The following is a 26,114-nucleotide window of genomic DNA, read 5'->3' as shown; positions in this document are numbered from 1 at the left end:
AGCATTGGGAAAAGAAGATTTCCAAAGAAAAGTCATTTAAATACGTCGTATTTTCAAATGAATTACCTGTGTTTTATTATCAAAAGTAATACATCAGCATTCTTATCTTTTGAATCTAAAGATATAAACCTAGGTTTTTTTGCACTATTTTTGTCAGCACATTTCATCATTTATCGTGAGTGATTTTTTATTTTTGTTATTTTCAGGGATAGATTATAAGAGTTTAACATATAAGGATGAAAAAAAATTATTTCTGGTTCTATCTGTCACCTTTTTTATTATTATTATTTGGCTTAAGCTTATAATTTCGCCAGCGTTTATTAAACGTTTGAAGGCCAGGAAAAATTGGGTTGAAAAAAAAACAACATATACATCAGCAGATACAATTTAGTATTTTGCCAATAAATAAGTTATTCTTCTAGATTTTAGTAAAACAATCTTATTTTAAGGTTAGACCGTTATTTAAAATTATTTCAAGCGACGAAACTACTTCAAAACAGTCTTCACTGCTCTTCAATGACAGATGCTGAACCTAGCATGTTTACTTATAAGAGAATCTGTAAAATTTTATAGAAATCTTTTCACAGTGTAGAGTTAAATTAATGGAATTGGTAGTGCTCTCGAGCATCTGTAGTCCAGCTTATCTGCTTAACACTAACTTCCGCGGTTGTAACCTGTAAAAGTTAACATCAAATACTTATCGGGCAAATTGTCAGCTGAAACACTGTGGAAAACTAGGCTAGTAACAATATTAATCACATATACTCCAGTACATTGGCGGATCCCGGGGGGCCTCCCCAAGATTTTTTCTGGTGCCCTCATTCAGTTTTTGCAGTTTTGATAACTGGAAAAAGAAACAGCATTGAAATTGAATTTGCCCCAATGCCTTGCCAAAATTTGGTGGGGTTTAGCTACTATTCCTGTAAGCATTTTAATTCAAATTGCTCGTCATGTCTCGCAAAAGGAATGAAACAGCGAACCTTTGGGTTGAAGAAAAAGAATAATTTGTTCAAATAATAATTGTCAATTTGTTCAATTATTGGCACCTTTGTCACATCAACCCCCCTAAAGATTCTGCTTATTGGCGCCCTTGTCACATTGCCCAACCCCCTTTATTTTTCTCTAGATCCACCCCTGCTCCAGTATAAAAACAGCTTTTTTATAAGTCCCTGAAGGTGTGCCAGATTTCACAGTTAATATCCCTGTTTATTCTCTGCGTACAATTTTATATGCATTTTTTTTTTTTTTGAACAGATTGAACCTTTGTTTACATATGAGGTCACTCATCCTGCCTTTTCTGGAGTTAGTAGGTGTAACATAGAACAACTATTTTAGACCGTTTTCAGGTAGTAATCTTCTTAACCTCTGATGCTGTGAATACGTCTCGTGAATCTTAAGGACAAACAATTAGGCCTGTAATTGGATAGTTAATCTTGCAATGGCCAAACACACTACTGATTGCAAAAAAATAAAAATAATGAGTGTAAGTATATAACCAGTTAAAGAGAGCTTATTGTTGCGAGGTATTTAATTTGATCTTTCGTTTTTTAACCTGCTGTTGTTTTGTATAAGAATAACGTATTTTATTTTAGTTGTCCTTTCTTTGCATTCTGTAAGATTTCCGACAAATCGTCTGAAATTCCTTGAACTAGAGAAGAGTTACTAAGAACGAAACCTACTAACACCGCATCTGAATTTGTCTTTTTTTTTTTATCAAACTGTCGAATGATTTCCTACCAGGATTTTAGGTATAGGATCTAGGCGTGGCTACTTACGCTGTGGACATAAGGAATTTTTTTCTTTCTCCTCTTTTGAAGTTTTTTTTTAACCAGACTATTAAAGGTAATGAAAATATAGCCTTAAAAAACTTTAAATTTTTGAGGATATACTCCTTTAGGAATTGGCAAATTTTCTGTAAAAGTCTTGGCTGTATGAAGAGTGCGCCTATGTCTTTTAGGTGAATGATTATTATTTTACTTAGATCTTGCGAGAAAGAGAGGTAGAATTGGAAATACAAAATGAATTAAACCACGAAGACACCACGAAAGGAAATATTCCATAATTTACATAAAAAACACACCGTTAAGTTTGAATTTGATATTTGATTTTGTTTGTTGGCAAATTGGTTTCTGAATACTCCTAAAAAATTGTGATTTAGGTCGTTGGAACTGATAGTTCTGGCAAAAATGCTTATAACGTTACCTTGGTATACTTGAAAACTCAAGAGACCAATGAGTTTAGTACAGAAAGATTGCGCATCTGGGTCTGGGTCAATTGATATATTTATTTGAACCCATCTAAACTGGCGAACATAAAACATGACCCATTGACAGCTGTCCATATAAACACACACTACATATCTGCTGGCTCGCATCGCTGTCAAACTGCCCATTTTACAGTTTTATGCTTGATAACTGGAAAAAGAAACAGCATTGAAATTGAATTTGCCCCAATGCCTTGCCAAAATTTGGTGGGTTTTAGCTACTTTTCCTGTAAGCGTTTTGATTCAAATTGCTCGTTATGTCTCGCAAAAGGAATGAAACAGCGAACCTTTGGGTTGAAGAAAAAGAATAATTTCCTTCCATTTTCTTTATTTTCTATAAAAAGTAAAACGGATTTTTTTTTAGCAAAGGGTTTGGCTAACGAAAAGTTTTCTTCCAGTGTTTTATGGGCATAAACGTGGTAGCGTGTGTATAATAATCCTTGAACATAATAATCTGAATTTTTAAGAAAAGGCAGTGCTTTGTTGACGAATATTCTAAATTAGTAAGACATGGACGCTCAAAGAAGATGACTCATTTGAACAAGCCGTCAAAAAGTATCTTAAGTTAGATTTTATTATTTTAAACCTGTATATCAAGTATTTTCACATGTTCAGTATTGAAAATATCCAGTTTTTTAGAGTCAAATCTAAATAAAGTAGCTTTAAACCGCTCAAAACGAGCGGTAATCTAGAAAGAGTTCTTAGTTCGGAAGCTGACATAAAATACGCCCGTATTGAATAAAGACGGTTTTCTTTCTATTTTACCTACAAAAATATTATGCCTGGTCAGTTCTTAAGTTATGAATCTAATTTAAGGATGCCCGTTTGTGGAACAGACTTGGAGCAACACTGGCGAATGGTGGACATTCAGAAGAATCAATTGAAGCTTATCGTACAGCTTTGAACCTATTTCCCGGTTTTGTAAGGGCCAGATATAATTTGTCTGTTGCTTGCATTCATCTTCATGCCTACAGGTAAGTTTCATATTGCTGTATTCGAGCGAAATTGACCCTACCTTCAGCTAAACTTTGACTGACACTATTCAATGCTTTTATTCAGGTATGGACGTACTAGAGGTCTATTGCCGAGTTGTTTTGGGAATATTTTTCAAGTGAATTCAGATTTTCATTGTCATGAGACTCAAGCAAAGAGTAAGTTTCACTCTCCAGTAGTGGTAACGTCCAAGTCAAAACCTTCCTTTGTGTACAGAGGTATTAGTTTGTGGAACAAGGTGAATAGTAAAGAATAATGAATGTTTGTATAATTTTAAGTATTCCTTAAAGGATAAATTATATGATAAATATAGTTTTTATTTCTTTAAAATGAAAAAAAAATAATATAAATAAATACATAAAGTTAATAGCGACGAAGATCACACTGCCTTTCCATCACAAACATCAAAAACAAGAAGAACGATAGGGAATTCTTTTCGCAAGACAGTTGAATTCTAATTTGAATGAATATTTCGGCCCTATGTCCAAGGGCCGTCCTCGTCAAATTATAAATATGTAAAAGAAAAGAGACTTACAGCAACATACGACCTTTAAAGTAAAATGTTTTTTTTTTAAAAACAGTCCCAGCATCTTTACTTCTGCAAAGTTCAAATGTTTAGGGCACGATCGACGAGAGAGATTACGACAGCTCATTTAACTTGTAGAGGGTGGTTTGATTTAAAATGCACAAAACAATAGATCTTTGCATTTTAAGTCAAACCACTCCCCACAATTTTTCCACAATCCGATTTGTCGTAATCTCCCCACAATCTGATTTGTCGTAATCTGTCTCGTCGATCGTGCCCTATACATCTGTTCTGATTCCCACATCACAGCAGAACTAAACTTTATCAGGGACATATTTTTTTGGAAATGGGTATGCTATTTTATTTATTAATAATACAATTAACCGTAGACTGAAAAGACACTCCCGTAAAATCAATGGTAGTTTACCATTTGAGAATCCCGATAAGCCCTCAAATATAATTTACCTCCCATACATCCCAAAAATCACTACGAATCTTAAAAAAGTTTGCACACAAAATAAACTGTATGTGGTATTTACCAATAATTTCAAAATCATAAATTTCCTAAATTCTTTAGAGTAGAGTAGTAGAGTAGAGTAGAATATTTTTATTTATAACACATACATAAATGTCACAAAACGGTGCACATGCCTGGTGGCATACTTTAGCGCTGAAAATATTGCCAACGAAAATGCACAGCCATTTTCTAACTATATTTTACAACAACGAAAAAGAAAACCATACTAAACAAAATGCTTAGCTTGTTGTAAGATATTTCTTCACCAGTCTTAGAAAATGTCGCCAGTTGCTGCGTTCTCGAACTGATGCTGCAATTGAGTTCCAGATTTTTGGACCAGTGTGACGGATGCTGAATCACGCTCTCGATGTCGGGTGAATTTCGCACGAAAAGTCTGAACGATGCGTTGTAGGATATTTATGAAATTGAGAATTAGTTGGAAAAATGCCCGAGAAATTTACAGGTAAATTACCATATTGATGATCGTGACAAATACTAGGGATAGAGATTAAATGAAGTTGGTCCAAAGAATAAATTCCTTAAGTCCTCATATAGGTGTCTAACTGAAGATCTGCAATCAACATTAAAAAGAATCATCATTGCTTCATCCTAAAGTATTTGGAGAGATTTGAACACAAACGAAAAGGTAGATGCCCAAACCGAAATGCAATAGAAAAAATATGGGTGGACAAAAGAATAATAAATAAATTTTAAAATAGCTTTAGGAAAGAAAGGACGAAGACGAGTTAGCATGACAATATTTCCGGAAGTGCTAATGATAGTATTTTTAAATATTTATGAAAAGACAAATTTTCATCTAAAATAATCCTAAGATATTTAAACTGATCTACCCGTTTTAATTCAAGACCATTCAAGAAAAGAGAGAAGCTATCTGACACTACTGATCCAGTTCGCAAAAATAACATATATTGGCATTTTTTTTCATTAAGAGCTAGTAAACTCCTTGAATACCAATCAGATACAGTTAGTAACCTACTTTCAAGGTTCTGGAAAAGAACTGATAGGTCCTGGTGAGAAGCAAAAATTACTACATCATCAGCAAACATTATAATTTTACAAAGAGGCAAAACTTCTGGCAAATCATTTATAAAAAGAAGAAATAGGATAGGCCCAAGGACAGAGCCCTGAGGCACTCCGTAATTAGTCGGAAAAGTTTCGGAACGGAGATCACGAGATTTATCAACACAATCTAGTCGTCTCCCAGAAAGGTAAGATGCAAAAAATTTAACAGCTTGTATTGAAAACCCATAAGACTTAAGTTTAGAAAGGAGCAACGAATGATTTACGGTGTCAAACGCCTTGGCGACATCAAGAAAAATCGCCAACGCGTGTTGAACTTTATCTAGTGAATCATTAATATTTAGTAAAAGCTCATGAATTGCCAGTTCAATTGACTTTCCTTTTATAAAACCATATTGAGACTTGTGTAAAATCTTACCATCAAATAAATATTTTTGTAATTGACTATTTGCAAGTTTTTCCGAAATTTTGCTGAAAATCGAAAGTAGAGAAATGCCTCTATAATATGAAGGTTCAGTTGAACTCCCAGCTTTAGGTAATGCTATAACATTTGCTTTTTTTAAAAGCTCAGGACAAACCCCATGCATAAGTGATAGATTAAAAATATGTGCCAATAAAGGCTTGACGCTATTTGCTTTACGGTTTGAGCCGAAGATCCAAATTTGCCCTTAGAAAAACTCTGTTTAAGCTTGAGAATAACTTTTTCAATCTCGTGAGGCACAATCTCAGAAGAAAAAAACGAATTTTCTGCATGTTGCTTATTAACTGGTACAAAAGGGGAATTCAGTTGCATATTCATAGTCGATGCAACTCTAGAACTAATATTACTGAAATAATCTCCAAAAGCATTTAAAATTTCATTCGGCTCTGTAACATTTTCACCATTTAAAACAAGGCAATTAATATTAGTACTTTTACGACTGTGAGGACGTATCTTTTCATTTATCAATTGCCATGTCTTTCTCATATCTGATTTATACTCCAAAAATTTCTCTTTAGAATATTTTCTCTTCTCATATCTTATAATTGAATTTAGCTTATTCCTATAAACTCTGAATCGTTCAAACGACTCAGGTGTCTGTAATTTTAAATAATTCTTAAATTTTCTATTTTTATGTTTTAATGTTGTCAAAATACCTTCAGTAATCCATGGGTCAAATTTCTGCGCAAACTTTCCATGCGAAACTCGTGTTGAAGAAGCCCGATCCCGCAGTTGCATCATTTGATCAATAAAATCTGAAAACGCAGTATTTGCGTCATCTGAGCCATAAACCGAACTCCAATCATGGTCACCAATTAACTGACGTAGAACTTTACAATCAATCTATGCATATCGCTTTTTTGAATTATCCATTGTTGACTCTCGATGTTGTTTATTACTAGTATTTAAATTTAAAAGAACACTCATTGGAAAATGATCTGACATATAAGACAAAATTACGGACGATTTTTCAGCATCAAATAAAACAGGAGAGGAAAATATATTATCTAATAATGTAGCTGTGTTAGCTGTAACTCTTGTCGGCAGAGAAATACTTGGAAGAAAATTAGAACACAACATCATACTTAAAAACTCCTTATTATTTCCAACATAGAGATTCAAAAGATCAAAGTTAAAATCACCCGAAATTAAACCGGTTTTTCAACGCTTCTAGATTTTTCAACTGCGGTTCAAAAACTTCAAAAAATCTTTGTGGGTTAGCCGACGGAGGTCGATAAACAGACCCGAAAATAAATGGATTACAGCTCAAAGGTACAATTTCAACAAAAATAGTCTCACATAACCCTTCATCAATTACAGACAAGTCAATTAGAACACTTAAATACCAGTCATCACGAATATACAGCATCTGACCTCCTTGCGCATTCCGACACCTTGTGCGCGAAATACACTTCATTCCAGGCAGATCTAACATTGTAAGGGTTGTATTAGCAGACAAAAAAGTTTCGCAAACTCCCACAATGTCTATAGGACTAGATGCAAGCAAGAGCTTCAGTTCATTGAATGCACTTTGTAACAATGGAAAATTTACCAAGTATCCAAGTTAAAATATCCAAAAAAGTACAATATAACTTACTTGTGTTAACTAGTCAATGACTGAAAGAAGACCACCAACCCCAGTTACTCGCCAAAGAGGGGTCTATCAAATACCATGCGACTGTGGCAAATACTATGTAGGTAGAACTCACCCGAATTTAGAGAAACGCCTACAACAGCATAAAGATGATATCACCAAAGTTCTAAATTCTAATATTACTAATGTTTCTTTTGATTGTGCTTTAAGCAGCCATGTATTTGAAAACCTTAGCCACAAAATACTTTTTGAAGAATCCGCCCTTATTAGTAAATAAAGCAGGTAGCTTGAGAAGCAATTGAAATCAGACTTAAGATTAATGATAATATTTCCTTAAATAGGGACTTGGGGGAATATTCACTAAATGCTATATACACAAATTTAATTAAAAACGATCTTGCAAAATATTAAAAAAAAACAGTAGATACTAACACAGAACCAGTTACAAAAAGACCTTTGAGACTAGCTGCCAAAAGGGCAAGATTAGCTATGAAAACGTGTTTTTACTTATTCTTCTTTCATTTAGATGAATTGCCTTGTTTCATCTCACTTTATTTATCAGTCCTGGTTGAACTTCGCTGAAGTAAGGATGCTGGGACTGTTTTTAAAAAAAATTATTTTAGTTTTAATGGTCGTATGTTGTTGTAAGTCTCATTTCTTTTATTTATGTTTTGCTGAGGATTAAGCAAATGACTTGGATGTTAAGAAATAGCTTGAAACTAACTAAAGTTTTTCTTAGCATGCCAAAAAACGGAGTTCAACTTTTGATAATCCTAATTCTTGATTTGGGACAGAGTTAAAGGAAAATTTGGTATTAATATTTTACTTTGTGTATAAATGCAGCTTCTGCTTGCTTTATAATGATGATTTAGTTTATTTGTAAAAAAAAAAAAGTGAATACCGGTAATAGCGCCCAGAGGCTATAGCCTGTAAGGGACTAAACACAACACTAACAAAAACAATTATATCTAAATAAGGACAAAAGAAGGGAAGAAAGGTTGCACCTAGTTTACTGTGTGGATCATATCCATGTATTCCTTTGTCCTTTTTTTCCCAGTTCTATAGCAAGTGCAGTTGATGACATACATTTAGCTGCGTACTTTTCTTAAGGTGCAGTGCAAAGCAAATCGAAAAAATTTTCCACGAACTGCGTGAAGCCACGCTCAACTATTCCGTGATTGCTTCCTTGAGATCGATGATAGTTCTGGGTCCTTACAATACTCTGTCCTTGAGGCGGTACCAAATAAAAAAATCTGGGGGTCTAGGGCCTGATCTAGTAGTTGCCCGCTTTAAATCAATAACAATATTGGTTGCAAAGCCTTTGAAGTCAATTTTAGGACAGATCTGATGTACCAGGACTTTTTTGGCCTTGCTTTATCGATTTAATATTAACAAGCTTATTCTTGACTGATCTAAAGATATCAAAATCCTTCTCCTCGATGACTGTTTTTTCCACACCAGATATCTTGAAGTGAAAAATCACCTACTGAAGCCCTAGTTGAGAGTGCCGCCCAGTTGGTGTACTTCAAGTAGTTTAAGGACTGAGGGCCTCAGGATCTGAAGACAACATGTATCTTTATGTTCACTTTCCTGCCAAGAAGAAAATGGGGTCCACGTAAGGTTTGAAAAATATTTAGGAGGTTTACAGTCATGTAGTTATCTCCCAGTGTCTTGACTATTATTGGTTCCTTATCCATGGTTGTAAAGGTAGGTATGATGTATATTATGTCAGAATAACCTTTACCAGGCATGCGCTGTAGGGGCAAATAGGTAACCTCATTATATCGACAAAATGGCATTACCATCTCTTATTCGTTTAAGTTACCACTATCACAGTTAGCTCGTTAGCTCGTCTGTTAGCTAGGTTACCTCGACTGTTGAGATTCAAATAGTGTTAGGTATAATTTTTATGAAATAAAAATTTACCCTCACCCTTAAATAGGTTTTAATAATCCGCTTTCTCGCATTCTCATGGGCTCTCAAGATATATGATATTTCAATTTTTTCCAAATTTTTGTTATATCTCCTATTATCGCTTGCTGAAATAGTTAGACATAAGATCCTTGTGTCTTTGAAGAATGGTGTCTGTAATCTTGTCATTCTTGGATGCAAGAGGTCATTACTAACAATCATTCAGTTTTCATTCTTACGTTTATGCCAGGTCCGATACTGGTTTTGCAGAAGGAAGTAATTCATTTTACTCAAGAAAAATAATCTATTACAGGTCAAATCTTTTAGTAAGGGACTTTACCGCGACGAGTTGTATTTGATGTAGTTACTTTGATTTTTTAGAGAAGCTGCTGAACACTTGGTGTCCGCATTGAATATGCAAGCCTCTGCTACACTGCCTGGTAAAAGTTCAGTTATGTCTGACAGCATTTGGATTACGTTGCGAAGTGTTCTGAGTAAGCTCAAGAGGTGGGACCTTTTTCCTGATGTTAATAACAGGTAAATGCCAAGTTTTTTTAGTTTCTCCTTTTGAATTCAGCTTTTTCTTTTTTAACTTAAAACACGAGAAAGAAAACTAGTAAATAATCAATTCGCAAAATTGTGATCTAAAATTGCACATTTTTGTAATTTGGCTCCAACCCTATGGGGAAAATTCGAGGAAATCCTTTTACCTTTGCTCTTAGTCTCATCATATACAAATAATTAGCAAGTAAATATTTATATTTAAATAATTACTCATCGCTAAATTGATCTGTAAAGGTCTTTCGTTAATCGATGAAGTCTCTTATATTGCGCAAAAACTTCTAGTACTAATGATACAAGTCTCTGTAGCCATTAGAGACTGGCAGCATTGTGGGAAGGCGGCAATCGTCTAGTTTTGTAAAACTTAGCTATCGAGCCAATGAACTGCATTTCTTTTCCTCGGGGTTTAAGCTAGAGTCTGACAGGAGTCGAATTTCGGTTTAGTAGCCAGATTTCAGGTCAACCTTCTGAAAAAAATGTTTTATTGCTGATTCCGTATTGACTGACCTTAAGGATCAGGTTTCCATGACACTTATGTTGCGAAGTTTTCCTTAGGAAGATGCGAAGGAGGCAAAATGAGGAAATTTTATTTTTTGGGCCTCTACCCTCCCCCCCCCCTCATATACACAAGGGGTATGGTCGTTTTGATCAATGTCAGTAGATAACCCCACTCTCTCTTTATGTAGGTATGAAACGATAAGGTATGGTACCAGTAACCCTAAAAGAGTGTGTCAATTAAATATGTATTTCCAGCGGGAGGAGGGGGGTAAATGTCAAAGTAAATTTTAGAGTCAGCATACGTATGGTTTTCGAGGAATTTTTTTTCAAATAAATCTTTTTGGAGACGATGTACTTAGTAGAATGTGCAGTGCCGCTATTGAGGCTTTACAATAATGTTTCTGCTTTTCTGACGGATACTTATAAACCAATCGTTTTATTTGTGAAACTTACTTTGAAAAGGAAAGTCTAACCAATCCAGTTCAAACATAGTGTCGAATATTCCTTGTAAAACCTGATGTCATCTCCGTGATGAAATTGTATATCGGTCAAAGCATCAAAAATTTTTGGGCCACAAGATTTTTTTCTCTCTTACCCTGTGACCTCAGTTGCTCTTTTTCAGCTCAATTTTTCGAAGTTTAAATAGCCTATTTCGTAGAATAATGTCTTTTTGAATCGTCTGAAATGACGAGTGGCATGTATAGAATAGATTTTCACTACGTTTGTTATTTTTTTTTAGTAAGACGTACTTGTAAGTAAATTTAAAGATGTACTTGTATGTAAATTGTAAAACGTACTTTTACGGCGCGAGAATACAATCTTTGACCCTGATAATATGTATTTGTCAGTGAAATATGTAAAAGGTATTAATCTGACAAAACAGTAATCCTTGCTGTTGCAGCAGAACGTTCTTAAAATTTAGGTTCTGAGTTGTCCTTCTGCACAAATTGGGGGAAATCCTTAATCTATTAAGTAACGTTGTGGTCAGGCATGGACGCTGCAGAGGGAGGTGGGCTTTAAGCTGAGTTTGATTTCTGCTACCGTCTCTATATTTCCTCTATTTAACGTACAATTCGCATGTTTTTTTGCATGTTCTTCGTATTTTAATTCCGTGTTTTACGAAACCAATACGGCATTATTACAAAATGTTACGATGTTTTACGGCATTATTACAAAATTCTCTTTTGTTAAAAAAAAACACCTGAAACAGAGATGGAAAAATAAACTGGGCGCTGATGCCTTTTTAAACGTCACCAGGTGCTCCTTAAATAATTGATAATTTAAATTGCACTTTTTCTATTACTCTTTACGTAGCTGCTAAATTGTACTTCTTTGAATCATCTATATGATGTTTCTTAGATCTGGAAACAATGCCGCAGTTTTGTGTTAAATATCAGAAAGTTAAGTTGTGATGTAAGAATGCATGTCTCTATGACATGCTAAGGTGACTAACCCATTTCTCTGCGTAAGCCTCTTCGGTTTAGGCTTTGACCTTTTTAGGCTCAGCTGCGTATGCTCTGCGTCACCCTTGCGATAGCATATTACAGAGCTTGTGGAGCGAAACATAATGCTATACAAGACTAGAACCAAGCTCCATTCTTGCGCTGCGTTATCGCATAGACGTCAAGACGACGTAATTTGGATTTGGATCATCTTAAAAAAATTTAAGATGAAAGATTTGCAAACTTAGCTCAGGAAAACTTATATGTTCTATTTAACATTTGATTTTTATCGAAGACTGCTTGTTAATGTTTGAGTTGCAACAAATTGCCTGGAACCATGTGAAGATGTGAAGATGCCTCTTAGCAAAATATAAACAAGATCTAACAACTCTTACGGCACTTTCTTAAAAAAAAGCAAGAAATCTCAAATAAACCCCTAGCTGTCAGTCCCTTTCTAATTTAATTTACATCCATTAACCTCTTTTGAGGAATTGGAATTACAAGAATAGATGGATTAGAAGATTTACATGAAAATTTACATAGATGAATCGGGAGTTCGGCATTCAGTTGCATGTATTTCTTGAGATATACTATAAGTTTGACCAACTGGGTCAAAGTGGAGAACTAAGAACCAGCTTCAGTCTTCTCCAAGATCGCTTTAACTATGGTGCTAGGATATTACGTCGCTAAGGTATGCTAAAAGAAAATTTCTGGGAATTCAAGATCTAGGATATGAGTTGCCCACTCAGAATCTGCCTTGAGACTGATCGCGCCAGCGCAAAATTGCATAGTAGTCAATGTCAAAACAGGTTTGAGCGTGAAATCTGGCTCTGTGCTACGATAATTAGAACTCCATTATTAGAAACTATTGTTGGTGCTTCCTGCAGGCTCACAGCACGGGGAAAACGGAACTCTGACTTAATGAGCGTGCAGAGTATCTATGACACTAATGGATAGAATCGAAATGATTTGGACTGTTTTAATTGGCAGAATTGAGGCTGTCTTCCATGCTTCTCATTGTGTTCCATAAGTTCTTGAAGTCTGCTCTTGAAAAGGTTTTTGCATTCAAGCTGATGCGTGAAATTGTACTTGATGTTCTTGAACAAGCTTGTCTTATAGTACAGCTTTTTTGAAGTTTAGTCGTGTTCATAGACATTGACTGGCTAATATCCTGTGAAGTGAGAGTAATTAGTGAGTGATTAAGTTAGGAATTCAATTTTGTAATAAGTTTTATAAAACTTGCTGTAGTTTTGGGGCCTTTTTCCAGTTTAATCTGTTGGGTTTTTTTTACTTTTGAGCTGAAATACAATTTGCGTTTTCTCATTTTTCTTTATTCTACTGTATATTGCCTTCCCTTTATTGTTGTTTCCGCTCTGTCTTCGTTCATTTCAATTAGTTTGTCGAACTGCTGAGGGAGGCTCTCGGAGATAAAGCATAAATAATTGGCTTTTGTTAAGTTAATTTATTTTTTTTGTGGTTATCTTAAAAAAAAAACGGAAAAAACATAGAGTATGACCAAAGCTTACTTCTTGATCTTTTTTTTTTTTTTTTTTTTTTTTTTTTTTTTTTTTTTTTTTTTTACGCAATTGCCAAGCTCAAAGAATAGTAGTGCTGACTGTTGTAAATAATTTTTCTTGGAGTTTTAAGATGTTTTCATTTCTTTTTCAGAAATCTTCAAAGACTGGTTCAAGAATTCGGGGCTTGATGTATTGTTAAAAATATTTTATTTGCTTGTTCTGTCTTTTAAATATATATATTTTTTTCGGAGTAAAGATTTTTTTTTTCCAGAGGCACTTCGTATTGAAAGGGTGGAATTATAAGTCACGGAGACTCTTTCGTTTGGAAATTGGAAGTTCTAATGCCCTTTTTAAGAGTCAAAAGTGATCGGAGGGCAATTAGACTCTCCTCCACGTCCTATTTTCCCTAAATGCATCCGATAAAATTTTTTAGATTGCCATTTTATTGACAATAGTCCAAAAGGTCAAATAACTAGAAATCTAGGGTTGAAAAAAGTCCCCACAGTCTCCGGGCAAGGGCAGTAAGCTATGCAAATTGCCTATTGTTAACATATAAGCCTTTTATGGAAGGTATGGTGTATAAACCTCAGAGGAGGCTCATTCGAATTGAAATTGAAAGTTGAACATTCAAAGATTTTGGCAAATGACATTGGATTTATGTGTTAAAATTGGGGATGAAAAATATAATTACCCCGTGCAATTTTCCAGAAGCTATACAAGTCCTCTAAAGTTTTAGTCAGTTTTCTACTAGCATACGAGGCACAATGACGAATTTAGTAACAACCACATTTGAGATCAACAGCCCAAGGATATTTTTTGCTGATTGGTCTTTCCACGTGAAAGAATGGCTCCGAAGAATAGAATAGAGAAAGAATGGCCTGTTAAAAAACGTATAATTTAATACTTACGTTCTGGAATGCCTTCTTCTTGGCTTCCAAGAAAACTGAGATTTGTTAAACAAGTGGTGCTTATGAAATCGCGAAAGTTTCCAAGAGTGACTCTGCAAAAATAGAAGCAACGAGTTATTTTCAAGCCGACTCCTGACGTTCATCACAATAAATTTCCAGAAAAAAAGATAAAGGTTACACGACCTCTAACATTGAAGTTTACAACTATTTACTAACGTTGAAGTACAATTTGTATAGTTTTAATATTGAAGAAACTTTCCAAGCTTCTTTTCTAACAGTTTTGGATAATTTCTGTTTCATTAAACATAGGAAATAAAATTTATTAACAATGTGAAAGTTCAGTTTCCAAAAACTAATATTTGGGTTTCAAGAAAATAAAACGAATATTTTCGAATAGAACAAAATAAATTAAACAATTATTTTGTTTCGTTTTGTAGAGTATTTGTTTTTGTGGGGACATAATTGAAAAAAAAGAGGTAACAAAAGATACAGATGAAAATAAAATTGTGTTTATTTAATTAGAAATGTTCGAATTAAACACCTGTAACTTATGCCAGAAGACTTAAAACACCTGTGTAACTTATGCCAAAAGACCTCTGTAACTTATGCCTATTTACTTTTTCAAGATTCAAAAGTAGTCGAAGGGCAACCAGCTTCCCCCCGCCCCCCACTAAGCTCTTTTTCCCCAAATGCTTCGGATCAAAATTTTGAGATAGCCATTTTGTTCAAAATAGTCCGAAGGTAAAAAAAAAACTATGGTAACGACTAAGAGGGCATGTTGGATCCTAGGCCTCCAAATATTCTTAGGGTGATAAGGTCAAACTTTAAGGAAATTTTTAAAGGTATGCCGAACACAATCAAACAGGCTATGTTCTTGCTGACTGTAAAAAGGGAATATGAGCAATATATTAAGAACGACTGAGTGTATTAAGTTGAAAATTTCAAGGTATGTTAAAGAGATACTGAAGAGAGGTTTGATGGAAACCAGCCCCTCCCCCCTCGTTGCCCTTTTGAGGTGCCCTCTTTGCTCAACATTAATCGGAATTTTGGAGTTTTCATTTTGTTAAAACTAGTCAAAATTTAATAGCTATACTTCGAGGGATGCCATGCCCCCATAGTCCTGGGGCAAGGATTGTAAATTATGCAATTTGGGCATTGTTTTCATACAGGATGTATGATTAGAAAAGGGGAAATATTTTATTCTGGGTATATTCAAAAAGGCTAAGGGCGTTAAAGTAAAACTTCGGAGAATGTTGAGGGGTATGTTACACTAAATCAAAAGGCACCATATGCATCCAGTTTACCAAAAAGCAGGATCTGTTATATTTTAAGAATGGCTAAGAGTATGGAGCTGAAATTCTCAGGACATCTTGAGAGTATATAGAAAAGTGGTTGGAGGGTCGCCAGCCCAAGCCCATACTCTTTTTACTTGCACTCTCCCAAAAGAATTTGATCAAACTTTGAAACAGACATCCTGCTCAAAATTTTGGAGGGCAACCAGTCCCCCTTGCCATTTTTAGATGTCCCCTTCCCTCATAACTGATCAAAATTTTGAAAAGGCGATTTTGTTCAAAACAGTCAAAAAGTCTAGTAACTGTGCCTTTAGGGACGCAGTGCCCCCCATAACCCCCAGGGTAAGGATTGTACGTTGGGCAATTTTTCCAAAAAATGTACGGGATTTATCATTAGGAAAAGAGGAGAAGTTTGATTCTAGGTGTGTTTGAAAAAGCTAAGGGTATGTGAAACGTCGGGGAATGGTGAGGGGTATTTTAAAATAAGTCTAAAGGTACGAAAATTATCCTGTATATCAAAAAGGTGTATCTGTAATGACAAAAGAACAGCTGAGGGTATTAAGTTTAAACTTTCAGGGCATGTTGAGGAGGATGTTAAAAGTGGTCGGAGGGCAAACGGTCTCTTTTCGATTACCTTTTTAGCTGCCCTCTCTCCAAATATATTTCATCGTAATTTTAGAAAAGTCATCTAATTCAAAATAGTCGAATGTCAAATAACCTACCTCTGGGATAACATAACTCCTCAGCCCCTGGGACAAGTGTAGTAATTTATATAAGTTGCCCACTGTTTATATACAAGGTCGATTATTGGGAAAAGAGGGCATTTATGATCCTGAGTCTCCAAATAGGCTGAGAATATTAAGGTGAAACTTATAGGAATGGTTGATCTTTTAGGAAATGGAATCAAAGCATGCTATATGAAGGAGGGTTTTCGAAAGGACACAACAGCAATATCTAAGGAACGGCTAAGGGCATAAAATTGAAACTTTAAAGATATGTTGAGAGGGGTGTTGAAAAAGGAATGAAAGGCAGCCCTCCCCCCTTATTGCCTTTTTATATACTCCCCTTAACACTGATAGAGATCTTTAAAAGCCATTTTATTCGAAATAGTCGGAACGTCTAACAGGTATAGTTTATCCACTTTTTACATGCAAAATTTATCATTTGAAAAAGGAAGGACATTTGATCCTTGTTGTGTCCAAAAAGGCCAAGGGCATTGAGGCGAAATTTTTGGGGAATGTTGAGGGGTATGTTGAGCTAAATTAAAAGAAATTATGTGTATCCTAGTTATCAAAAAGACATATCCGCAATACCTTAGGAACGGGTAAGGGTATTAACTTGAAACTTCCAGGGCTACTACTGCTACTATTTCAGCTGCAAAAATATCACTTTAGTGTTTTGTTAATTTCATAAAACTTTGATGGTGAAAAAAAAAATTGATGTTGAAACAGGGAATGTTGAAAAACTCGAAACTTTGACAAATAAAAACGGAAACAAATTAATTGACAAAAAACTTTCCGAAAAAGAAGTTTTTCAAAGAAAAGTGAAGAGCCATATTAAACTCAAGACCGTTAAAAATAAATTTCTATAATAATTCAAACTCCAAACGACCAGAATTTACTTTTAAAGAATAATGAAACCCTAAACGAACAGAAATGAAAATTATATAAAAACACACTATGTGCATACAGGTTGTCAAAAGGGCGTATCAGCAATGCCTCAGGGACGGTTTATGTTATGAAGTTCAAACTTTCAGCGTTTGTCGAGAGGGATTTTGAAAAAGACCAAATATGCTATGTGCATACTGCTACTAATGCTAGCACTACTAATACAAAAATTGCTACTATTGCAGCTAATGGTATTCAGGTGAAGTTTTCAAGGAATGTTTAGGCGGATGTTCAACTAAACCAAAACAAACTATGAGCATGTAGATTGTCAAAAGGGTGGAACAGCAATATCTCAGTAACGGCTTACATTATTAAGCCGGAACTTTCAGGTTATGCAGTGGCGGATTTTCAACTAAACAAAAGGTACTATGTGTATACTACTAATATTACTTCTACGATTGCTGTAACTAATGAGGCGTGAGGTATTAAGGGAGCAAACATTGTGAGATTATAGTTGGTTTGTGCAAAAGGGAGGTTGACGTCTGAGGGGTGGTATTCTTCTGCAGGGAAAATATTGAGGCTTCTATATCCCAGAGCTGTTTTCTCCACGCTGTAGCTTCAGCTTGTTTGTACCAACCCCTATACCCTCCCTTCGATAAGGGTTCAAAGCGGGAACCTTAATTTTAACATATTGGGTTTCTAGCGAAGTGTCAGACATATATATCCTTATATAAATCCTTGAGTGATCTGAAGGATTAAACTTAAAAACTACGTGCATACAGGTCTTCAAAAGGGCATCGAAGCAATATCACAGTTGGCGCAGCGCTATTATAGAAACTTTTATAGGAGGTCATTCGATTTGAATTAAAAGTTTATAGGACCCTTTTTCAGAGTCAAAAGTGATTTTAGGTCAGGAAACCCCCCTCCCAAATGTATTATTTCTCCCAACACATTCAATTGAAACTTTGAGATAGCTGTTTTGTTCAGCATAGTTGAAAGGTCCAGTAACTATGCCTCTTGGGATATTGGGGATGTCAACGCCCTACGGCCCTCAGAGCAAAGGCTGTTAATTATGCAATTTGCCCATTGTCCATACATAGTATTTGCTATAGGACATTTTTCAACTTTAGTGTCCAAAAAGACCTAGTGCATCCTTTCAGAGTGAAGCTTTCAGAGAATGTTCAGGGATTTTTGAACTAAATCAAAACATGTTGTATGCACACGTTGTCTAAAGCGGAAAACTCAGGAGTGACTGTGGGTTTAAGTTGGGAATGTTCAAAAACCTGAAACTTTGGCCATCAAAAACAAATTAATTGACAAAAAACTTTCCGAAAATGAAGTTTTTCAAAGACAATTACAGAGCCATATCAAGGAGGCACACTTGTGCCTCTATAAAGAGGCGACCCACCACAATGTTTAGCGATTTCCGGTCCTAGCGGTCGCAGAGAGACAGCGGTAATTGCATTTTGTAGCCCAAGCTCAAACTAAGAAACGGGCAAAATTTCACCCCCTCCGACTTTATCTTCATGGGTAAAAGTGGGCCGGAAGTTTCGACCCTCCGACCACAGCCCCCCTTTAACGTTGTCCGATTGGGTTGAAATTTAAAGGTTAAGCTTTTCTAGGGCCCGGGAGCTTATCCTCGAAATTTCAGCTCCATCCGATCACTCCTTCCGATCACATCCTGTTTTCCAAAAACCAAATATAGCCACTTAAAGTTCAATTTTTTTTTGTTATCCACGCCTACAGGCCACAGTTGGCAACTGATCCGGGTGAATGAGGACTCATTCGAAGCAGAATTCGACCTGTTAGGGCCTTTTGATATTTTCAGACCGAAAAAATTATCCCCCGAATTTACATTTACGAAAAACCTTGTTTTCCTATAAGAGCCTATGTTAAATTTTCCCATCACAGCCCCCCTTTAACGTTCTCCGATCGGGCTGAAATTTTAAGGATAAGCTTTCCTGGGGCCTGGGAGCTTATCCACACAATTTCAGCTCAATCTGATCACTCCTTCCCTGTTTTCCAAAAACCAAATATCAAGTTTTGTGTGGATTTGCTTGCGTCAAAAATAGATTCCCCTTACTAAAAAACAATTACAATTGTGTCTCTTTAGTACAGCGGTTGATACTCCTGACTGTCAGGTGGAAGACCCGGGTTCGAGTCCCCGTCATAGGATATTTTTTATATACTGAATTTAAAGTTTAAAAAAGAAACTCAGTTTCTTTTTTAAATTATTTGAAAAAAATTACGGTTTCTAAAGAGTTAAAGAGGTTGAGTTACAAGGTCGACCCTTAAAACGTACTGGGATTAGGAGGCACAGTTGGGGGGCTGTTAAAGAGGCTGAGTCACAAGTTCGAACCTTAAAACGTACAGGGATTAGGAGGCACCCTGTACGACGTGATTTGAGTATTCAGGAATTGAAAGCCTTAACACAAGAATGTTCAAGAGCGGGGGGTTTGGAGGGTGGCAGCCCCCCCAACTTTTACTCCTGACACGATCAGCTAACAGTTAGTCAAGCAATAATAAGTAATAAACTGTACAAAAACGTGCAGAAATTATTTGAAAAAATACTACGTTTTCTAAAGAGTTAAAGAGGCTGAGTTACAAGGTCGAACCTTAAAACGTACAGGGATTAGGAGGCACAGTTGGGGGCTGCCGCCCCCCAAAACCCCCCGCATCCACAGCCTTTAAATAAAAAAAATTTTTAAACTGAAAGTAAGGAGCGACATTAAAACTTAAAACGAACAGAAATTATTCCGTATATGAAAGGGGCTGTGCCCTCCTCAACGCCTCGCTCTTTACGCCAAAGTTTTTATTGTTTAAAAAAAGAGTTGTGAGAAAGTCAAACTTTAGCGTAAAGAGCGAGGCGTTGAGGAGGGCACAGCCCCTTTCATATACGAAATAATTTCTGTTCGTTTTAGATTTTAATGTCGCTCCTCACTTTCAGTTTAAAATTTTTTTTTATTTAAAGGCTGCGAAAGCGGGGGGTTTTGGGGGGCTACAGCCCCCCCCCAACTGTGCCTCCTAATCCCTGTACGTTTAAAGGTTCGACCTTGTAACTCAGCCTCTTTAACTCTTTAGAAAACGTAGTTTTTTTTCAAATAATTAAACTTAAGACCATTAAAAATAAATATCTGTAATAATTCAAACTTCAGACGACCAGAAATTACTATTAAAGAATAGTGAAACCCTAAACGAACAGAAATTAAAATTATATAAAAACACACTATGTGCACACTGGTTGTCAAAAGGGCGTTTCAGCAATGCCTCAGGAACGGTTTATGGTATTAAATTGAAACTTTCAGCGTTTGTCGAGGGGGATTTTGAAAAAGGCGAAAAATGCCATGCGCGTACTGCTACAAATGCTAGTACTACTAATACAAAAATTGCTACTACTGAAGCCAATGGTATTCAGGTGAAGTTTTCAAGGAATGCTTAGGCGGATATGGAACTAAACCAAAACAAACTATGAGCATGTAGATTGTCAAAAGAATATAACAGTAATATATCAGTAACGCCTTATATTATTAAGTCGGAACTTTCAGAGTATGCTGTTTTGGCGGTTTTCTGCAGGGTATGCAATGACGGCTTTTCAACTAAATAAAAGGTGCTATGTGTATGCTACTAATTCTACTTCTACGATTGCTGAAACTAATGAGGCTAGAGGTGTTAAGGTGAAATTCTCAGGGAACGTTTAGGGAGAGTTTCAATTAAACTGAAAAAAACTATGTGCATACAGGTCTTCAAAAGGGCATCTAAGCAATATCATAGTTTGCGCAGCGCTATTATGGAAACTTTTAAAGGAGGTCATTCGATTTAAATTAAAAGTTTATAGTACCCTTTTTAAGAGTCAAAAATGATTTGAGGGCATGAAGCCCCCCTCCCAAGTGTAGTAATACTCCAAACAAGTCCAATTCAAATTTTGAGATAGCTGTTTTGTTCAGCATAGTTAAAAGGTCTAGTACCTATGTCTCTGGGGATGCTCGGGATGTCAACCCCCCATATCCCTCTGAGCAAGAGTGGTTAGTTATGCAATTTGCCCGCTGTCCATATATAGTATATGCTATAGGACATTTTTTACCTTTGGTGTCCAAAAAGACTTAGTGCATTCAAGTGAAGCTTTCAGAGAATGTTCAGGGGAGTGTTGATTTAAATCAAAACATGTTGTGTGCATACACGTTGTCTAAAGCAGAAAACTCAGGAATGACTGTGGGTATTCAGTTGGAACTTTAAGGGACTAACTATGCAACATGTGCATACTACTACAATTGCTAGCACTACTACTACTACTTCTGTTACTACAAATACTAGTACGACTGCTACAACTACTTCTACGACGACTAGTACTAATACTACTGAAGCTAAGGATATTACAGTGAAACTATTGGGGAATGTTGAAGAGAATGGTGTACTAAACTAAAACACGCTATGCTGATGCAGTTTATTAAAAGATTAATTAAAAAAGACTTTTCGAAAAAGAAGTTTTTTAAAGAAAAGTAAAGGCCATTTTAAATTTAATATCAGTAGATACAGATACCTGTTAAAATTCAAACTCAAAACGACCAGAAATTACTATTAAAGAATAAATGAAACCCAAAATGAACAGAAATGAGATAAACAATCATAGCAAAAGATTATACAACAAGTAACAATATCAATGAGTAAATAAATCTTAAAGCGAGTAATGCTTAAATTGAATATACAAATAAAGCTTGAAACGAACAAAACTCACTACAAGCAAGAGCTTGGGTGTCGCCTCCTTCTCTCACTGTAAAAGCCTAAAACCCACTGCGTCGTTGGCGCTTTACTGAAAACGAATTATATTACAAATATTTTCGTAGGTTGTAGTATTTTACCGTGAGAGAAGGAGGCGATACCCAAACTCTTGTTTGTAAGGATTTTTGTTCGTTTCAAGCTTGATTTGCATATTCAATATAAGTTTCAGTCATTTTAAGATTTATTTATTCATTTACATTAGTATCTTTTGTATGTTTGTTTGCATTGATTGGTTATTTAGTTTCTTTTGTTTCATTTATACTTCAATAGTAAAATATTTTTTTTTCGTTTTAAGCTTGATTTGCATATTCAATTTAAGCATTACTCGCTGTAAGATTTACTTATTCATTTATATTATTACTTGTTGTATGTTTTCTCGCTATGATTGTTTATCTCATTTCTGTTCGTTTTTGGATTCATTTAGTCTTGAATAGTAATTTCTAGTCGTTGAGTCGTGAGTTTGAATTTTAACAGGTATTTGTTTCTGACGATCTTAAGTTTAAAATGGCCTTTAATTTTCTTTAAAAAACTTCTTTTTCGAAAAATTTCTTAATTAATTTTTGTTCGTTTTTTATTGCAAAAATTTCCAAGTTTTTAAAAATTCCTTAGTTCAAAATCACACTTTTTTTTTCAAAATCGAATGTTCATCAAAGTATCAAAACTAGTATCCAAGGAACAATATCAAAATAAAAAAAAATGGGTTGGTTGAATTATCTGATATTTGAACTATTTTTAACAAAATGTCAATCTCAAAATTTTAATCGGATGGGTTAGGGAAAAGAGGACTAGGGGGCGGGGCTAATTGCCCTTCGATCTCTTTTGACTCTTTAAAAGTGAACTAGAACTTTCCATTTTCAATCAAATGAACCCTCTCTGAAATTTTTACGAATATCCCTTCTATAAGAGCCTTATATGTCCCCAGGGCATAACTTACAACGCCTGTACCCGGCCCTGGGGGGTTGTGTCGACCCCGGAGTTTTAATATCTGATGTTTGAATAATTTTTAACAAAATGGTCACCTCAAAGTTTTTATCAGATGGGTTTGGGGAAGAAAAGGGCGTGGAGGGGGAGGGGCTAGTTATCTTCCGATCTCTTTTTACTCTGAAAAAATGAACTAGAACTGTTAATTTCCAATCAAATGAGCTCACGATTTGTATTCGATTGCAATTTGAATTGCAATGCAATTCGATCCTTTTTAAATTTTTGCCAAAGAGTCACAGATACTTCAATGGATGACATTTTGTGCTTCACGATTTGTGCTCGTTTGCAAATTTGTCGCTTTTCAGATGCAGATACTTTTGGGGGAAAAGGGGCATGGGGGGGGGGTAGTTGTCCTCTGAGCTTTTTGACTCTTAAAAACTGAACTGGAATTTTCATTTTCCAATCAAATGAGCCCTCTCCTAAGTTTATACGAGCATCCCTTCCATAACAGCTATATAGGCCTATTATGCCCCCAGACCATAACTTACAACGCGTACCCCAGGCCTTGGAGGATTGTGTTGACCGCGGAGTTTTCGTTATATAATATTTGAACCCTTTAAAAATGGCTCTCAAAGTTCTTATCGGATGGGTTTGAGGAAAATAGGGCGTGGAGGGGGGTCAAATGAGCTCTCTCCGAAGTTTATACGAGCGTTCCTTCCATAACAACCATATATGCCCCCAGAGCATTACTTACAACGCCTGCCCCTGGGCCCTGGGGAGTTGCGTTAACACAGGAGTTTTTCTTATCTACCTTTGAACTATTTTTAACGGAATGGATATCTCAAAATTTTATCGGATGGGTTTGGGGAAAAAAGTTTGTGTGTGTGTGTGTGGGGGGGGCAGTTGCCCTTGGATATCTTTTGATTCTTAAAAAGTGAACAAGAACTTTCAATTTCCAATCAAATGAGCCCTCTCTGAAGTTTATATGAGTATCCCTTTTATAAGAACCATATACAACCCTAGGACAACACTTACAACGCCAAGAGTTTTGGCCCTGGGAGTTTGTGTCGACACCGGAGTTTTTGTTATCTAATTTTTGGACTATCTTTAAAAAAAATGGCTATCTCAAAATTTGTAGCAGATGGGTTTGGGAAAAAAAGGCGTGGAGGGGGGGCTAGTTGCACTCAGATCTCTTGACTCTTAAAAAGTGATCTCGAACTTTCAGTTTCCAATTAAATGAGCCCTCTATTAAGTTTATACGAGCATCCCTTTCATAAGAGCCATACATGCTCTCGGGGCATAACATAGAACTTAGGTTGCTTACATAACTTAGGTTGCTTTTTGAAGTTTATACGAGTGGGTTGGTATACCAGATAAATACATTAAAGTGATTGGTGCTATGTACGAGAAAACACTTCTGCGGTTAAAGTAGGAAATGTGGTTAGCAGCTGGTTTTGTATTAAATCAGGGGTTAAGCAGAGTTGTGTTCTATCCCCTTATATATGGATTATTTTGATGGACTTGTCTTAAGGAGCACAGGAAAGGCAATGGGAGACCACGGAATCAAATGGGGAGGAAAAAGTCTCCTTGACTTAGATTATGCTGATGAATTAAGCATCCTAGATGAAAGTGTGAGCAAAATGAATGAAGTTTTAGAGGTTTTGCGAATTCAGGGTGCTATAGTAGGTCTGAAAATTAATGTTAAGAAGACTAAGTCACTAAGGCTAGGAGTTAGTGAAGATGAAAAGGTGACGTTGGGTAATGAAAAGATTGATCAGATGGGCAGCTTCACTTACCTTGGTAGCATTATTAATAAAGATGGTGGGAGTAGTGAAGATGTTACAAGTAGAATAGCCAAGGCTCAGGGCGTTTTTTCACAGTTAAAAAAAAGTCTGCAAGAATAGGAAGAAAAGTCTGCAAACCAAGATTAGAATATTAGAAGCTACAGTGATTACGCTGGTCAAATATGGCTCTGAAGCATGGACGCTCCGAAAAGCGGATGAAGATTTGCTAGATGTTTTCCAGAGAAATTGCTTAAGGATTGTTAAAAGATGCTTAAAGATGTTAAAAGTAGAATAGCCAAGGCTCTGGGTGTTTTTTCACAGTTAAAAAAAGGTTTGAAAGATTAGGAAGATAAGTCTGCAAACCAAGATTAGAATATTAGAAGCTACAGTGATGACAGTGGTCAAATATGGCTGTGAAGCATGGGCGCTCCGAAAAGCGGATGAAAATTTGCTAGATGTTTTCCAGAGAAATTGTTTAAAGATTGTTCTGGGTACTCGGCTGACTGACCGTGTTTAAAAAAATGGGGCTGTATGAAAAATGTGGTTCAATACCGCTCTCTAGGGCTATAATGAAAGAAAGGTTGAGGTGGCTAGGGCACGTTGTGCGGATGAAGGATGACAGATTGCCGAATAGACGGATGCTTTGAATAGATGGATTGAATAGATCAGATGCTTCGAATGACAGATGCTTTGAATAGATTGGGATGGAGGAGGGGCGTGCGTAGCAGTGTTGGCCTCAGGCGGCTTGGTGCTGCAGTGAGTTGTTAGTAGTAGTAGTAGTAGTAGTAGTAGCAGTTTTGTCGACACCTGACTTTTGTTATATGAGCTTTGAACTATTTTAAAAAAATAGCTACCTCAAAGTTCTTAAAGGGGGGGGGGCTAGTTGCCCTCCGATCTCTCTTGACTCTTAAAAAGTGAACTAGAATTTTCAGTCAAATGAGCCGTCTCTGGCGTTTATACGAGCATCCCTTCCATAAGAACCATATATTTCCCTAGGGCATAACTCACAAGGTCTGCCCTCGGGCCCTGGGGGGTTTTGTCCGTACCGGAGTTTTTGTTATATGATCTTTGAAGTATTTTTTACAAAATGGCTATCTCAAAATTTTATCGGATGCATTTGGGAAGAAAGGGCTTGGGGGACTAGTTGGCCTCCAATCACTTTTTACTCTTAAAAAGGGAACTAGAACTCTCAATTTCCAATCGAATGAGCCCCCTTCAAAATTTATGCAACGACCCCTTCCATATTAAGTGCCTCTTGAACAAAAAAATAATAAATAAATAAATAATAAAATATTGGAGCCCTATGGCCTTTACTATAGGCAGCGCTATAGCGTTGCCTCTTATCGTAACAGCTATGTCTTAGGAACAGCCTAGAGTATTAAGTCGAAATTGAAAATTTCAGTTCATGTTAAGGGGGATGTTGAACCAACAAAAACGTACTACTTCTACTGCTACTGCTAGTACTACTACTATTAAGGCTAA

General features: G+C 35.9%; 1 protein-coding gene across 1 annotated transcript in view; it reads left to right on the top strand.

The window, feature by feature from the left end:
- The window catches only part of LOC148956597 (peroxisomal targeting signal 1 receptor-like), a 36,318-nt gene extending 22,709 nt beyond the window's left edge, over positions 1-13,609 (top strand). Inside the window, exons 3-5 of the mRNA XM_089095889.1 lie at positions 3,080-3,237; positions 9,708-9,863; positions 13,496-13,609. Coding sequence (XP_088952015.1) covers positions 3,080-3,237; positions 9,708-9,863; positions 13,496-13,532 — 351 coding nt within the window. The 3' untranslated portion in view covers positions 13,533-13,609. The remainder of the gene's footprint in view (positions 1-3,079; positions 3,238-9,707; positions 9,864-13,495) is intronic.
- Positions 13,610-26,114: the final 12,505 nt, after the last annotated feature.

The sequence above is a fragment of the Artemia sp. Qi Xiang Cuo genome, chromosome 1 (genome assembly GCF_049724085.1).
Source record: "Artemia sp. Qi Xiang Cuo chromosome 1, ASM4972408v1, whole genome shotgun sequence".
Lineage (NCBI taxonomy): Eukaryota > Metazoa > Arthropoda > Branchiopoda > Anostraca > Artemiidae > Artemia > Artemia sp. Qi Xiang Cuo.
The sequence above is the reverse complement of the archived record's forward strand: the minus strand, read 5'-3'. Positions and strand labels throughout refer to the sequence as shown.